The 17,274-nt window shown below is 41.3% G+C and overlaps 1 protein-coding gene across 1 annotated transcript in view; it reads left to right on the forward strand.

Moving 5' to 3' along the window:
- The first annotated feature begins 243 nt into the window (after positions 1 to 243).
- The window catches only part of CNTLN (centlein), a 282,434-nt gene continuing 265,403 nt past the window's right edge, over positions 244 to 17,274 (forward strand). Inside the window, exon 1 of the mRNA XM_067553128.1 lies at positions 244 to 1,208. Within this exon, the coding sequence (XP_067409229.1) occupies positions 1,095 to 1,208 (114 nt within the window). The 5' untranslated portion in view covers positions 244 to 1,094. The remainder of the gene's footprint in view (positions 1,209 to 17,274) is intronic.

A 17,274-nucleotide genomic window follows, 5' to 3' on the forward strand; every position in this document is an offset into this window, starting at 1 on the left:
ATTCATGATTTCTGTGCAAATGTCAGGTATCCATTTGGCATTCCCTTCCAAGTTGGGAGTAGTGGGGCTGGTGAAAAGCAGGAGACAGGCAGACTCTGGGAAGTTTAATGGAACACAAGCTGTTACCCATTGACTTCAATAATGGCTGCTGCTACCTAGCACCTCTTGCCTCAAGTGGGCACCAAGCCACCCTGTCTCATTCCCTCCATTTCAAAAGCAATTGGATCCACCTGGAACCTGCTGATTTTTAGCCACAGGCCCTCATAGTCCCCTATGAAACCAGAGCATAACTCCAGCAGCTCTGAAAAACAATGGGATCCTGCTACACCCCGAAGCAGGTGAACCAAAAAATGCTGGACCCTGAGCGCCCTGGAGCAGCCACACCACAAACCCCTAGATTCGGCCGGAGGGTCTCGCTGGATTAATCCAGATGCTGCCCCCAAACCGATTCCAGGCGTGCACACTGAGCAGGCCGCGCTGCTACCGTGGCTCCCGCAGCAGGAGCCTGGAACACGCCCACCCCTTGGCACGTTTCGCGGCCCCCACCGATTCGACCCAAACAAAAAACGGCGGAGAGGGAGCGTGGGGGGGGGGGGGGCTCCCGCCGGTTCACGGGGGGAAAAACGGCCCCAAGCTAGCGGGAGGGGAAGCGGGAGGGCGCCTGGCTGTCCTGCCCACCCGAGCCGACAGGAGCTCGCCTCACTCGCTGTTGGACACGGCACGTGGCAGGTCAGAGAGTGCGACTGTCTCTCTCCCAGACTCCCGCCTCTCCCGCGCTAAAAGAGCGGCACAAGAAACGGCGCGAAAAAACCACGCATGCGCGTTCCTCTAACGAACTGTTAGCTAACCTTCCGACCGACCCCAGCTCTCCCCTTTTGCTGTCCGTTAAACTGACGTTGTCATCATCACGCTGCGTCCTTCTTTCTGCGGTTCCCGGCGCCGCCCGCGCACGGTCAATGGTGTGGGGGGGGGAGGGGAGGAGAAGGGACAGTTTAATGTGCTTGGTTCACGGCAACTTTTTTTCTGGAGCGGCCGGGCGGCCGGGCTGCGACCCCCTCCCCTAGGCCCAGAGAACGGCGACCTGCTCCCCGAGCATGGCTTCCAGCAAGCGAAAGGAGCCGCTCCCGGCAGCGGCAGCATCATCATCTCGGGTCCTGGAGCTGGAGGAAGAGCTCAGGAGCCTGACTGAGGAGCTGAGCCAGTGCCAGGTACCAGCGAGAGGGCAAGACCCCCGGCCCTGGGCAGGGCTGCTGGAGGGGGGGGGGCAGTGCCCCACGGAGCCCTCCAGCCGCTTCCCTCGCCTGGGCACCCCCGGGGTGTGCGCATCCTGCCAGGCCTGCCGTGGTCGCTGCCCGCCGGCCACGCTGCGTGCCTCTCACTGCCTGGGCTGTGCAACAAGGGAGACCCTGAGCCCTGCTGCGGCCTCTTCAACGCCGGCCGGCTTGGCCCCCCCCCCCCCCCCCCCCCCCCCCCAGGCCCTCGGCCCTTCCCGCCCGGGCCAGCGTTCACCCGCCCGCTCCACCCTGGAGCTAGCTGCATTTCAGAGGGGCCGGCTGCCCCTCTGCCGCTCGCTGGGAGGCGCAGCCCATCGCGGCCCCCGCCCCGACCAGAGCACGGCTGAGACGAGCGCTAGATCCGCCTCCCTTGTGCTGCCCGGCCCGCCCAGTGAGGAGACAGACGGGTGGGGGTGCGGGAGCAACGGGTCTGTCCTTGATTTCCTTGACATGCTGTGGGCGAGCTGCTGTGAATGACTGGGCTTTCGTACCTTCGTGAGTCGTTGGACAAACCCTGTACAAAGCGGGGACAGGGCATCGTACAGTAAAAGCATCACTTCGGTCATCTGTTTGGTAACGCGTGCATTTAATGAAAAGGAAGTCTAAGACCTTACCACACTCTGCTGTAAATATTTGCCAAGCAAGAGGGCTCGACGGGGGGGCACTTTGGGTACTAGTTCTCTGGCATGTTCTTTCCCACTCCTTTTGCAGAACTTGGCCTGTTTAGGTCTCTTCAGGAGGTTGTGAACAGGGTCTCTCTCACACACAAGGAGAAAATAGAGCATCCCTGTTAGACTCTGTGGATATTAATGTTGTTCAGGCAGCATTAATATCCACCCCCATCTATGCCTCCCAGATGTAGGAGTAAGCAGCTAATGGAAGCATGGCTTCTCACAGAGCCTTGTTGCATGTGGTTGTGTGGAGATGATCCATCAGGGTAGCTATGTAGAGGCACAGGACACCCACAGATCTAGGGATCCTCACCCATTGCCTAAATGATGTGGGGAGAGGTAAATAAGCTCTCTTGATAGTTCGAACTCACTGTGTTTTCTCCTCCTCTCTACAAATGGGGCGGAGGGGGGGAAATTCACTAAGAGAAAACTGTATGCACCAACTTGTTGGCTGAACGGAAATTAAAATATCACTAAAAGTGAGTTATATTTGTAATGCATTTCACTTGCTGGGAAACATTAGGAAAGGGATAGATAATAAGACAGAAAATATCATATTGCCTCTTTATAAATCCATGGTATGCTCACCTCTTGAATCCTGTGTGCGGATCTGGTTGTCCCATCTCAAAAAATATATTAGGATTGGAAAAGGTACAGAAAATGGCAACAAAAATTATTAGGGGTATGGAAAAGCTTCCATATGAGGAGAGATTAATAAGACCAGGACTTTTTAGCTTGGAAAATAGACGACTAAGGGGGGTTATGACAGAGGTCTATAAAATCATGACTGGTGTGGAGAAAGTAAATAAGGAAGTGTCATTTACTCCTCATAACACAAAAATAGAGGTCACCAAATGAAATTCATTGGCAGCAGGTTTAAAACAAAAAAGTATTTCTTCACACAATCCACAGTCAACCTATGGAACTCCTTGCCAGAGGATGTAGTGAAGGCCAAGACTATAATGGGGTTTAAAAAAGAACTAGATAAATTCATGGATAAATTCATCAACATAGCCGGGATAGGCAGAGTTTGGGAATGGCCAACGGGATGGATCACTTGATTACCTGTTCTGTTCATTCTCTCTGAAGTACCTGGCATTGGCCACTGTCAGAAGACAGGATACTAGGCTAGATGGACCATTGGTCTGACCCAGTATGGCTATTCTTATGTTCACTTGAGTTTATTAAAATCGATTATATTCACAACAGAACAGAACAAATTGAGTTTTGTTTTTTTAAACTAAATTATTTAGAACGTTTTAACAGGTTTACAAATCCTTGCCATGTAAATAAAGACAAAACAATAAACATGACAACAGTGAGCTTTTATTTTGAGAAACATTGTATGGTAATATAATAATCAGATCTCTTTATTTAACAGGGTGTTTTCATATTACACAATGAGCATCTTTACTACCCACAACATGTTGACAAATTGAGTTTTTAATCACACTGGCGGTGTAGCTAGGTGTTAGGGGTATGTCTCCACAGTAGCTGGGAGTGTGCTTCCCAGCACTAGTAGACAGACACGTGCTAGCTCGGCTTGAGCTACTGCGCTAAAAATAGTGTGGCTTGGACTAACCCTGAGTACAAACTTGCCCAACACCCTGGATATGTATTCCAGTGGCTAGTCAGAGCCATTGCCCATGCTGCTATGGCCACACTGCTGTTTTTAGTGTGCTAGCTTGAGTGGCATTAGTGCAGGCAGACAGATGTGCTGAGAAGCACACTTCCAGCTGCTGTGGAGACAGACATACCTAAAATAGTCATTCAGAAGCAAAAATGGTAGTGAAACACAACTTCTATTGTAAGTCATTGGGAGTTAGACATGTAAATTTCCCCCTTCAGATTATATATTCATACCTTTACTTGTAGTAAATACATTTCCATTCCTCCCTTGTTGAATTCATTCCAGCTGTTTCTATATTTCTATATGTTAAAATGCTCTGCTTAATGTTAAAGTGTCATGATTCCTAACAGGATAGGGGGAAAGTGGGAAGTAAAATGTACTGTATAGCAACTATAAATGTTTTTAGCAAGTTGATCCCAATCATAGCTAGTTTGTTTAATGATATTCCATCTACCTACATTCCCACTGTAGTTTCAAGTGGATATGGCATTCTTCATTTCCTGTCCTAAATTGTCGTGCACCATTGCTTTGTGCTGTTAAACAGCTATGTTCTATGCCACCATAGCCTCCATTTTAGGGGTGGATTAAACTATACTTGTTACATTAACATTTGGCGTTTAATAGGATGAATTATTCTATATAAGTTATCTTAACATTAGGCTTTCTTTGCAGACCTTGGCAGTTTTCCTTATATGCTGTACTCAAAGAGATGTATCACATTATAAAGACTATCTGATTTGGAAAATTGCATGTAAAATGTAAGTGTTTTGTAAATGTTTTTAAAGAGGGACTTGAGTGTGTGTGGGTGACTTTCCTGTCCAATAAACAATTAAAGTTCCAAAACAAAGTCTATTTGGGGCCCAGTTTAACAATTTTACTAGCACCCAAAATATATCCCAGCTAGAGCTGGTTGGAAATTTTCCAAAATAATCTTTTTCTGTTGGAAAATGAGAATTTGTCGAAATTGACAGGTTCCCACAGAATGTGTCAATTTCAATGAAACTTTCAACAGAAATCAGGTAGGTTACTGACACAAACTAGGCAGATTTTCTGTGTGTCTAGCTCTTTGGCAGTCCACTTGGTGCTTGGGCCCAGGCTAGTGGGCTGCTATGCAGTTGGGACTCCCCGTGCTGGTGGGCTCCCTAGGAGCAGTACTTTGTTTCGGAAACGGTGGTATGTTCCCATAGCAGGAACATTTCAGTGTTTTTTTCTGAGACTGAATATTGAGGAATTTCGGTTCCATGGAAGACTTTCAGGTTTTGGGTTTTTGTTGCAATTTGGGATGGTTTTTTTTCAGAAACACTTGTTTTTTTTATTTTTGGGGTTTTTTGTTTTTGTTTTTTACAGAACTGAAATTCAGTTTCTTAACCAGTTCTAATCCCATCACTTATACTAGAAACTCCTCCCATCCACATCATCTCCTCAGGTTTGCGTCACCTATCAGTTGCAGGCACTACGGAGCCATCTCTTGAGCCTCCAGAGCCCTTTCACAAAAATCAGGGTGAGTTTTCTCCTCTTGTATTAGGGGTTCACATGTTTTCCAGGTAGTCTTTATCCTTACTTGATGAAACCTAACAGCTGCTGCTGCTGTTTCCCTTCGGATCTCTCAGTGGGAATACTCCTGATACTCCCTGCTCTCTTCCTAGTACTCCCTGTTCTCTTCAGATATGGAAGTAGGGATGTCTGACTCTCCTGGGAGATAGGACCTGCCTATTCTGCTTTCCCCATCCCACCTGGCCTTGATGTAGCCTGCTCTCCATCATGTGATATGGGAGGAAACTAAGCATAGATGCAGTATTGCCACCCAGGTTGTTCAAAAATGAGTTCGCCTCCCCAAAATCATGAGATTTAAAAAACCAATCCTCTAATACAGTGTTTTCAACCTTTTAAGTAACAAGTACCCCCTAGCTTCTGAAAATTTTAATAGGTACCCCAACACTCAATTTTCAAAAGGATTTTATATTTACAGACTAACGTGTGCCATATGTTGGAAGAAGGGCTGAGTATATAAGGCATGATATGGCAGATGTCAGATCTAGTGTAGGATTGCCATCTTTTACATCGGGTGCACAACTCAAGTGTGTACCTGGGCTAGAGGTGATGTTGGCCAAAACTAGGAGGCTTTGCACAGCATGCCAGATTATTGCTGGGGAATATAAAGAGCTGCGCAATATGCAGCATGACAAATTTTTTGCCATAGATTTGAGAAGAGGAAGGGGCGAGAGAGAGGGAAGGAGGGCAAGAGGGAAGATTGTGGTTGCTCTTTTTCTAAAAAAGGTATGTCTGCAGGAGTACTGTGGTGGCAGTGCATGAAGGGAGTGTTTGGACCTGTAGTTCAGAGATAAAAAGACACAAGGATATAGACACATGCAGTCACATGCTGAGACACGCACATGCAGGCAGATATGAGGCACACGCACAGGCGTACAATAATTCAGAATTTAAGATATATTCTTTTTTACTGAATTTTACAAGTTTTTCAAACAAACTAACATGAATCATAAAAACTATAGAACCGTAAAAACAATAAACTCAAACATTTATATGAATAAAACTCTAAACATAGGTATCTTTGTGACTGGAACTGATGCTCCCCCTCTAGAATTGTTCTACAAATCAGGGACCGGACTGGACCTTTTGCTAGTTTTAACAAAATAACATAAAAATTAATTCTTGTAAGAGCTGGATTTAATGAGAAACTTGGGCCTGTTTGGATGACATAAGCATTCCAAATCTCGCTTTTAAACTACTTATTGCTACTATCAGATCATTTTCTGGGCACAAACGATTTCTTATTTTACTTTTTAGCCCAATCAAATGTGAGAAACTGGTATCACACAAATATGTTGAGGCTAATGGGAGAAGCTCTGTGAGAGCCATGTTCTTCAGCTGTAGGTATTCCCGTTTCATTTTCTGCCAAAATCATGCAGGGATGCCAACCAGTCCCATGCTTTGCATCCTCTGTAATGTACTGCCCGTGGAGAGTTCAGAAAGCTTTTTCCTTCGTGCTTTCTCCCTGCTTGTTCAATAGCGCTGTCATTAAATGGATTCCAAATCCACAATTTCTGTGGATCTTCATGTTCTTCAACATTAGAGAAATAATGTTCAAAGTTTGACTCCAAATTTACCAAGCGTTCTTTAATATTTTTTTTCACACTTTCATTCAGAGTGATTTCGTTTTCTTCACAGAACTCTGAGAGCTGTGGAAATGAAACAAAACGTCCAGAAAAAGCTCTGTTTTTCCAGAACCTGTATCCCTGAAGCTGAAGGTTCAAGTAATTGAATTTATAAAAAATGTCACAAAGATAGGCTAATTTGCAAATCCATACTTCATCTTCAAAATGCTGTAAGAATTCAGATTTCATATCTCTGAGAAAGACAGTAACTTCATATCTTAACTCGAACAGGCGATTCAACAGTCTTCCACATGACACCAAACTTCAGTGTGAAGAAGTACAGCAATATGTTCAGATCCCATGTCACAGCACAGAGATCGGAAAAGACGTGAATTCAGAGCCTGCACTTTTATGATGTTTACTGTTTTCAAGGCTGGTTGTAGCACAGTGTTTAAATCTTCACTCAGTTGTTTTGCAGCCAATGCCTATCTATGGATAATACAATGGTTCCATTTGATTGAAGGATTTATAGCTTTTAAGCGAGTAACAAGACCACTTCGTCAACCTACCATTGCTGCTGCTCCATCTGTGCATACAGACACACACCACTCCCATGACAATCCATTTTTAACAATGTACTCATTTAAGATCTTAAAAATGTCCTCTCCTCTTTGTTTTTGTGTCCAATTCTTTGCAGCCATATATTTGTTCCTGTATTCCTTGCTCTTCTTTATCATCAATGCATCTGACAAACATCATCAATTGTGCATAGTTGGATACATCTGTAGATTCAGCCTTCTGTAAAGCGAACTGTTTTTTCTGGATGATTTTTTCTAAAATTTGTTTAATTATGTCCTCTGCCATGTCATCAATTCTTCTTGTCATGGTGTCATTTGAATGTGGGATGGTTTTAATTTTATCTACTTCTGTTTTGCCAAACATGATTTGAGCAATTCTGATAGCAGCAGGAATGACAAGGTTCTCAGCAATGGAATATGGTTTCATCATTTTTGCCACCATGTCTGTGATTTCAAACGAAGCTTGTAGAGCTTTTTTAGGAATTGTAGAGTACAATTTCATAGCAGCACTTGATTTTTGCAAACCCACATTTTCTTGTGAAAAAATCTATTGATTTGTCCTTCAGATCAGGATGTTTAGTTTGAAGGTGCCTTTTCAAAAGGGAAGGCTTCATATAGTAATTAGGCAACGTCTCTCTGCAGATCACACAAAGTGGTAATGGAGGTATACTTCTGTTTGTTGTAAACCCGAAAGCCAGATAACTGGGCTCATAGCTACGTGCTTTATGAACCTGTGAAGATTTTGTACTTTCACCACTGATGCTTGTTTTTTTTTTTTTTCAAAACATGTTCCTCTGGCTCCAACACTTGTTGCACATTTGTCTGGGAACTGCCTTCTTCTAAATCTGAAGTCTGTCTTTTTACAAGAAAATGATCCATTTTAACACCCTCACAAACAGTAAAATTCAAACAGTAATACAAGCCCACGTAAATTCAAACACTAAAAGTGAAAACTACAGCAGATTGGCACGTACTTAAACTTTATCCCCTTTAACCATGGATGACTCTATTTCTCATAAAACAGGAGAGTTCTGAGTTCTGCAGTGCTGTGTGGCTGCGGCAGATCACAAATCCTCTTGCTCTTTTTCCTCTTCTTACCTCTTCCCTTCCTTGATAGCAGCAAAGGCTGGCACCAGCCAATCACTGTGGTCTGATCGCAGGGGTCACGTGGTGTTCTCACTGCTGGAACTTGTGAGGTATGAGGTGGCACTGGCCCAGAGTGGATAGCAGCGCTCCCTTCACTGGGGTTTTCGGCACCCTGGAGATATTAGTGCCCGCATACCTCCTGCCTGTGTCTTGGGGGTACGTGGGCCAGAGGTTGAGAAACTAGCCTCTAATATATTTTAGATTCTTTTTATTTGCCTTCACGGTACATTCACTTCAGACATTCAGGCTCCTCTCCATAACTAAACAGCTAGAAACTTCTTTCATTTTTTAAAATGAAAACAGATTCTCCTGCCCTCTCTTGACTCCAGCAATTGGGGTTTAAAGAAAAATAATAAATATTGTGAGACTCATGATAAATTGTGGGAGTTGGCAATGCTGCATATGAGAGCTTAGCCTGGACCCGGGCCACTCTTAAAAGTACCACTTCCCTGTGACAGAGAAGGGTTTTCTGAGAAAAGGCATCATTGTATTGTAATCCAGGATTATTAGATTATCTAAAGTGAGGTGGATAAAAATAAACTAGTAATCCAAAACACTGATCCTATAGGTGATTTTAATAAAACTCAAAAGGTAATTAATCTAGTTGAAGCCACATGCATGGCTGCTTTTATCACACTTTCATTAACATTCTGATGTGCTGGCAGTTACGCATATATCATCTGCAAAAAGGTATTGTATGGAGGTCTCTCTGATCAGTTTAATGACTAACTTTACATTTCAGTACTTTCTTTTATTCTTGTTTCACTTAAATAGTGCTTTTCTTGCAAAGATCCACAAGCAATTTATGTTCCAAAGAAACACGGATTTAGGTGTAATATGTTGTTTTTTCATTAAGATCTTACTGTTCCAGTTGTATGGCTGGATTGATTTGAAAAGAAAAGGCATGCCAAAGGTCATACAGTGAGTTACGATACATCTGGCACTGGCTTTAGCTCCCATATTTTGTTTTTGGGTTTTTTATACTGCCCATTACCTTGGTATATGAGCACCTCTCATGTAAAATAAATAGCAATAGCGAAATCTTTACTGGGCTTCTTGGAGTCTCTGGTTGTTTCTGTATTAAAAGTTCTGACTAGCGTATTTTTTTTGATGTTATTTGGGTTTGGATATGTTGGTTGATTTGTTTCTGTGATAGGTCTGTATTTATTTCTAAGGGCAGAAGGTGTTATTGCTGCAAGTGTCATTCTTATGGGCCGGAAGGCTTTTTTGAAGCGAAAGGGTTTGTAATGCTTCCTAAAGATGGTTAGGTTAATGATTTGCTTAATCTGGGGAAGCTGGTTGTATATCCTTACCCCCTTGGTTGAGAATGCTGTTTCTTCAGCTCTCATGTGCTTCATCCTAGTTTTTGTGTTGTCCCAGAGGAGCAATTTAGGGCAGGTCTACACTTAAAACCCTGCATCAGCGCAACTGCAGTCTTTGAGTGAAGATGCTACTACGCCAATGGGAGAGCTTTTCCGGTCAGCATAGTTAATCCACCTCTCTAAGAGGCAGTAGCTATGTCGACAGGAGAATCTCTCCTGTCAACGTAGCATTGTCTGCATGGGAGGGTTAGATTGGTATAATTATGTTGCTCAGGGGTGTGGATTTTTCACACCCTTGAGCAACTTATTTATTACTGATATAGGTCAATAGTGTAGACCTGGCCTCAGTGTTTTCTTCTGGATGAAATGTTGACATTCATCTATTTATTCTTGAAAATGGGATAAAGTCACATCCTCTTGGTGGAATGAGGATAATCAATGGGGCACAGTAATAACAAGCTAAAAAATATATCAGAAGGATAGAATAGATCATACTGATGGGAGTGTGGCACTATATGTGAATCAAAGCGTAGAGTCAAATGAAGTAAAAATCTTAAATGAACCAAGCTATACCATAGAATATCTAGGGATAGTAATTCCATGGTTGAATAATAAGAATAAAGCAGCAGGATATATTGCCGATCACCTGACCAAGATGGTAATAGTGACTGTGAAATGCTCAGGGAGATTAGAGAGGCTATAAAAATAAAAAACTCAATAATAATGGGGGATTTCAACTATCCCCATATGCAGAGATAAAAGTTTCTTGACACCTTAAATGACTGCTTCTTGGAAACAGCTAGTCCTGGAACCCTCAAGAGGAGAGGCAATTCTTGATTTACTCCTAAATGGAACACAGGATCTGGTCCAAGAGCTGAATATAGCGGAACCACTTGGTAATAGTGACCATAACATAATACAATTTAACATCCCTGGGGGGAGGAAAACACCAAAGCAGCCCACTACAGTGGCATTTAATTTCAGAAAGGGGAACTACACAAAAATGAGGAAGTTAGATAAACAAATTGAAAGGTACAGTGCCATAAGTGAAATCCCTGCAAGCTGCATAGAAACTTTTTAAAGACACCATAATAGAGGCTCAATTTTTTAAAATATATATCCCCAAATAAAAAACCCTGTAAGAGGACCAAAAAAGTGCCACCATGGCTAAACAAGAAGGGAAAAGAAGCGGGTAGAGGCAAAAAGGCATCCTTTAAAAAGTGAAAGTTAAAATAAAATAGAAATAAAATAAAATAGAAAGGAGCATAAACTCTGGCAAGTGAAGTGTAAAAATATAATTAGGAAGGCCAAAAAAAGAATTTGAAGACTAGCCAAAGACTCAAAGTAACAGCAAAAATTTTTGTAAGTACATCAGAAGCAGGAAGCCTGCTACTACTGGGGCTACTGGATAACTGAGATGCTAAAGAAGCACTCAAGGAAGATAAGGCCATTGTGGAGAAACTAAATGATTTCTTTGCATCGGTCTTCATGGCTGAGGATGTAAGGGAGATTCCCAGACCTGAGCCATTCTTTTTAGGTGACATATCTGAGGAACTGTCCCAGATTGAGGTATCATTAGAGGAGGTTTTGGAACAAATTGATAAATTGAACAGTAATAAGTCACCATTACCAGATGATCCACCCAAGAGTTCTGAAGAAACTCAAAAGTGAAGAAAGAGATCTTGGAGTCATTGTGGATAGTTCTCTGAAAACATCCGCTCAATGTGGTGCGGCAGTCAAAAAAGCTAACAGAACTTTGGGAATCATTTTGAAAGGGATAGATAATAAGACAGAAAATATCATATTGCCCTAAATTCATGGTATGCCCACATCTTAAATAATGCGTGCAGATCTGGTTGACCCATCTCAAAAAAAAAAAAAAAAAAAAAATATATATATATATATATATATATATATATATATATATATATATATATATTGGAACTGGAAAAGGTACAGAAATGGGTGACAAAAATGAACAGGGGTATGGAAAAGCTTCCATATGAGGAGAGATTAATAAGACTGGGACTTTTCAGCTTGGAAAAGAGATGACTAAGGAGGGGATATGGTAGAGGTCTATAAAATCGTGACTGGTGTGGAGAAAGTAAACAAGGAAGTGTTACTTACTCTTTTTCATAACACAAGAACTAGGGGTCACCAAATGAAATTAATAGGCAGCAGGTTTAAAACAAACAAAAATATTTCTTCACATAAAGCATAGTCAAGCTGTGGAACTATTTGCCAGAAGATGTTGTGAAGGCCAAGACTATAACAGGGTTCAAAAAAGTACTAAATAAATTCATGGAGGATAGGTTATCAATGCAGTATTAGCCAGGATGGGCTGGGATGCAAAACCACACTCTAAAGTCTCTGTGCTTCCATTCATTAAATACTAGTTTGTTTTTTGTTAGTGATTAGATCAAACTGCTTGCGTGTGTGTGTGTGTGTGTGTGTTAACTCGTGTGTGTTGCCATAAGGAATTTGAGTCAAATAAGTCTGATTAGAACTGGTGCTGCTAATGATCAGGACTTAGCAGCAATGCACTATAGGCAGAAAAGTAACTATGTTCTATAGCTAATTCGTTCTATTTTCAATTGCTTATGCCTTTGACAAACTTAAACTTGTCTGGACTGAAATTTTTTATGATTTGTCTCTGAATTCTGATGAACTTTTTTTGGAATGTTTGAGCAAAATCTGTGCAATTGTTCTTGAGAGCTGGGCTGGTTAAAACCAGATATATTCGCCAATATTAATTTTTTTTCTATCACTTTTTTTTTTTAAGATCTCTAGTAGCCCCTGGAGTTTGGTGCAGAAATTGGTCTCCTGGCTCCCAGACAAGGGCACCTTTCCCTAGGCCAAATGGTATGTTGAGTTGGGAGATGAAACTGCTGCTACTGCAAATAGTCTTCCCAAACTGAAGTTGTAATTCTGTGGAATTTGGAGTTTGCTTAATGCAGCTGGAATGTTCCAAAAATTAAGAGCAAGTGTCTAAAAGTTCTACTGAGCATATGCAAATGGTGAATTCCCTCCCCCCCACCTTCCTCCCATTGGCTTGTAACTTAACCATATCTGAACAGATTTTCACTGTCCTGTGCAAGGCACCTCTCCAACCTCAGGACTATCTCCTTACCAAATTTTAAGTTTCTGCTCTAAACCATGAGACTATAGAAATCTTTTTTTAATCTAGTTTTTAAATTGGCAAAAGAAATATATCAGTTTTTAACCCACCTCAGTCTCGGCAACAATTGCACAGTTTTTGCTCAAACATTAGAAAAAGTTCATCAGGAGGCACAGAGCAATCATGAAACATTTTAGTCCACAGACAGTTACATTTTGTGAAAGGTATAAGCAACTGAAAACAGAAGGATTAGGCAATGTTAGCTATAGAACAGCAGTTCCCAAACTCTAACAACATAAAACGCCACCACCTGTAGTGCTGCCACCTGTAGAGGTGGGGGTGTTGCTGACAGGTAAAGGGATCCCCTGATTACCAAGCACCACGCTGAGGAAACAGTTTCTTAACTATTTACAAGTTTATTTGAAGCAAAGGGGTTGTGGGGTTTTACAAGGGAAAAGGGAACAATATATATAACAGAACTATCTACTTTCCTTAACAGGGGGATTTAAGCAGATTAGAAGGAGAACAAGACACAGAGTACACTAGATAACGATTATAAGAGTTTCAAAAGTATAATCAAATTAATGTTACTAATACCCGAAAACTATAACAAGAGTACTATTTAAAATCTTACCACCACGAGGAACAGGGTCATGACGCCTGACCAATGGGGGACACGAGAAAAGCTCGGGTTCAAAACTTGGACCGGTTACACTCGACTCGACTCTCGCCCAGCAGAGGACTCGGGGGCGGGAAGAGGTAGCAGCTCCAGGGGATCAGTCTGGCGGGCCGACAGCTCTTCTGCCAGGCCTGCCGAAATGCAGCAGTTATTATGCACTCGGGCTATGCTTGGTACATGAGTGGTGTGCAATATTCGTAACAGCCGATGGCTGCCCCTGTTCGTGAGAGGTGTGCAGTATTCGTAACAGCCGATGGCTGCCCCTGGGCTTTTTGCAACGTCCCATTGTTTGCCATTTCAGACGTGCTATCTTAGGTGTGTCAGTCAGTAAAGGTCCCGATAAGGTCAGGTCTCAGGTCTACTGTAATTGCCGAGCGGGAGGGGGTGAGCGGGGGGCGAGTGCCGGTCACTAGATATTATACTGTCGCCACAGGGGGGAAGGGGGAGTGGATGCCACGCTGCTTGGGGCGGGGCTGGCACTGGAGCTGCTCCTGGGCAGCCCCCCAGCAGCAGGTGGACACGTACCATTAGGAGGTAGCCTATGTACCACAGTTTGGGAACCTCTGCTATAGAACATAGTTACTTCTCCACCTATAAGGCATAACTGGTCATTCCTTATCATTAGTAGCACCTATACTAATTAATTTGATGTGACATCAATGACAGATGAGGTCCCTAAGGATCTGAAAGAGTTGTACAAAGTTATTTCTAGCTGAGCTTCAGGCCTAGCATTAGACCTAAGACTTAGCCACTCTGATTCTCAAAATGAATTTATGTGCTTGGCTATGATGTCTGTAAAATGAGGTTAGTCCTGCATTCCCTTATTTAGAAGTGCTTTGAAACTCAGATAAATAAGCATTATGTAAATGCTGAGCATCATTGACAAACAAATAGCAGCCAAAACCCCTGACTCTCCACCCCATGGTGTAACCATTAGACTGCCTTCATTTCCCAAAATCAGAAATAGGACCCAAATTTTTTTATTTCTAGCATTCTACTACTGTCTGGCAAATAGTTTTGTTACCTACTGGCAAAGTGTGGTCATGTTCCTTTCTAATGGCTAGTTGTGCATAAAAAGAGATAACAGCCTGCTACTGCTATTTGCTCTGGTACCTTTAGCTCAAATAGTAGGCTCTGTACTATGGTTTTGAAGGTTGTGGACTCAAATCTTTCTGATGACTTAGGTAAGATTTTGTTATAGTTGAACAGGATGGAGTTTATTTTTTCATTTTAGGTAAGATTTTGTTACAGTTGAACAGGATGGAGTTTATTTTTTCATTTTCTTTAAAAAAAAAAAAAAAAAAAAAAAAAAAAACCGACGAAATTCCATACAAAAAACTATGTTAAAAGATGTTAAATTTACTGAGTCAAATGTTAAGAAGGTCAGAAGTACCAGGTTAACCGTTGTTTGAAGGCATGCAAAACATTGTGAGGATCTTCCTGGTGCACCTTTTAAAAAGAACAATAGAAGCTGCTGGATGCTGAGCTCTTTTGAAAATCTGGCAGAGTACATAATCATCTCTTGTGTGGGTTTAAAATCAAAAAGCTATTTATTTTTAACTTTAATGGGGGAGCATTTTGTCTCATAGAGTTGATATCAAGGAGTATTGTCAAGAATAAGACATTCTACACTAGTAATTCATCTACACTAATCTATTATAATTACACTTTTGCCCCAATCTTACCATAAGTCTATTACTAAGGCCCTACTTAACTTGTGATATTGCGGAAATTGAGAATTCCACAGTATTTAAGCTTCCACCACAATTTTGGCAGTGGGAGTCCTGGGTGGCCGCTGTCAGCCCCAGGTGTCCGATAACAGAAAATCACGGAAAAGTAATAATGGACTTTATTACCGCAAATAATAAGGTTCATTATTATTTTCCTGCAATTTTCCATGGCTTGTCCGCAACTCAGCTACAATTTTTTGACAATCGTCCGCAATTCAGGTAGGGCCCTAGATATTACTTAACCGGCTACGTCTTTAAAAGTTCACTTAGGTATCATTTAGTGCAGATATGAAAATTGATCAGGCTTGTAGTTTTGATACCAAAATATCTGGTCAGACTTGTCAATTAGAAATGAGTATCTTCAGCAAAATCCACTACTTTTTTTTTGGTACTATTCATGGTTAAAAACCAGTGTTTCCCTATGAAATTGAGTAATGGCAGATAATGTCAAACCATTAATACCTATTACAGATTTTAAGGCATCCGTATAGTGCTCTTGTATAGATTAAATATTGCTGCCAAAACACAGCTATAACAAATTTATAATTTCAGTAGTCCATACGTACGTCAAACAATATGAGTTCTGAATAAGGATGTAATCTCTGTGGTATAATAAGTGACAGTATGTTCCCTTTTGTCACTTTCTGTTCAAAGAAAACTCCTCCTTTGTTGTTTAAATAATTAATTGAGACAACACAAAAGGAAATTCTTTTAAAATGGTAAAAGAGACACATTTTAATTTATTATTCTACCACAAGATTTTAGGTGTTCATTGTGGGCTCTTATATTGCAGTGTGAAAGAATTTTAAAAAATAGATTTTTATAGTGCCAGTTTTAAAGACATTTATCTTTGAGCTGATTGGACTGATAACTTCAAGACAGATACAATCAGGAAGAAAATATATATCTTGCAATTAGATATGATTGTGCGTACTCTGTGCTTCCATTGATGAGACTTGTGAACTTGAAAATAACTCCATTGTTGTTTTAGAGCCTGATTTTTCTAAAGTGCTAATCGGTTTGGTGAGGTACTGAATACCCTAATCTTCCAATGAATTTACAGAGTTGAGAAGACTCAGCACCTGAGAGGAACAGGCCCTATGCTGCACAAGAATATTCTGTGTAGTATGTTCACTAATTTAGTAAGAATGGGTTATGGGGAATGTATTTTTCAAAAAAAGGGTTAAGTATGTGACTGGAAATTACATGGAGCACCAGCACAGTAGGACTTACAGAGTCTGCACTGCTGGCATATTAGCAACGTAATTTTAAAACCCATATGACAGACACATCAAGAAGCAAGTGTATGTCTTGTGTGTAAAATTCATACCACAGCTTGATTAAAGACTTCTTCCCTTTAGCCAGAAATACTTCAGTTTAGATGGAAGGAGAGATCAAAGAAATCCATATTAAGAATTTTATTTGCTACAGTATTTTACTATTTGTAACATCCATGTTTTTACATGCCTTTTCAAAAAATTCTTTACAAGCTAATCTGATATTTGCTTATCTCAGTAGCCTATTTTGCATTTCCATACAAATTCTTCCATCCTGACAATCATGCATAATTTCACTTCATATTGAAATATTCACTTCAGAACAGAGAATATACAATCTCTGGTCATTTTACTGAGAGTTTTTCTTAAAAACTACAGTAAACCAATAGCTCCCTCTGTCCTCCATCGCTTTCATTATTCTTTTTCTGGGCAGCCACTGGTATAAATTCTGTCATTCATATTTTACAGTAAATGCATTATTTCCTTAGGTTATGTTGCCAATTAATGCAAACTTCTTCTTTCTGTTTTGGTGATGTTCCACTTCTTAGAGTCAGGAGATAAGAAACACTTCTTTTTTCCAGTGAGCTGTTGTTTGTATATAACTAAAAGCTTTAAATGTTACAATATAAGATCTTAAGTATTATTTCAGTTGGTTATTTATTTATTTCAGTTTATGCGAACTACTAAAATGAGCCCCATCCTAAACCCTAGATGAGCTGAACACTTAGTTAAT

The sequence above is a fragment of the Emydura macquarii genome, unplaced genomic scaffold (genome assembly GCF_026122565.2).
Source record: "Emydura macquarii macquarii isolate MOO-44397 ecotype Brisbane River unplaced genomic scaffold, CSIRO-AGI_Emac_v2 contig_1451, whole genome shotgun sequence".
NCBI classification, from domain to species: domain Eukaryota; kingdom Metazoa; phylum Chordata; order Testudines; family Chelidae; genus Emydura; species Emydura macquarii.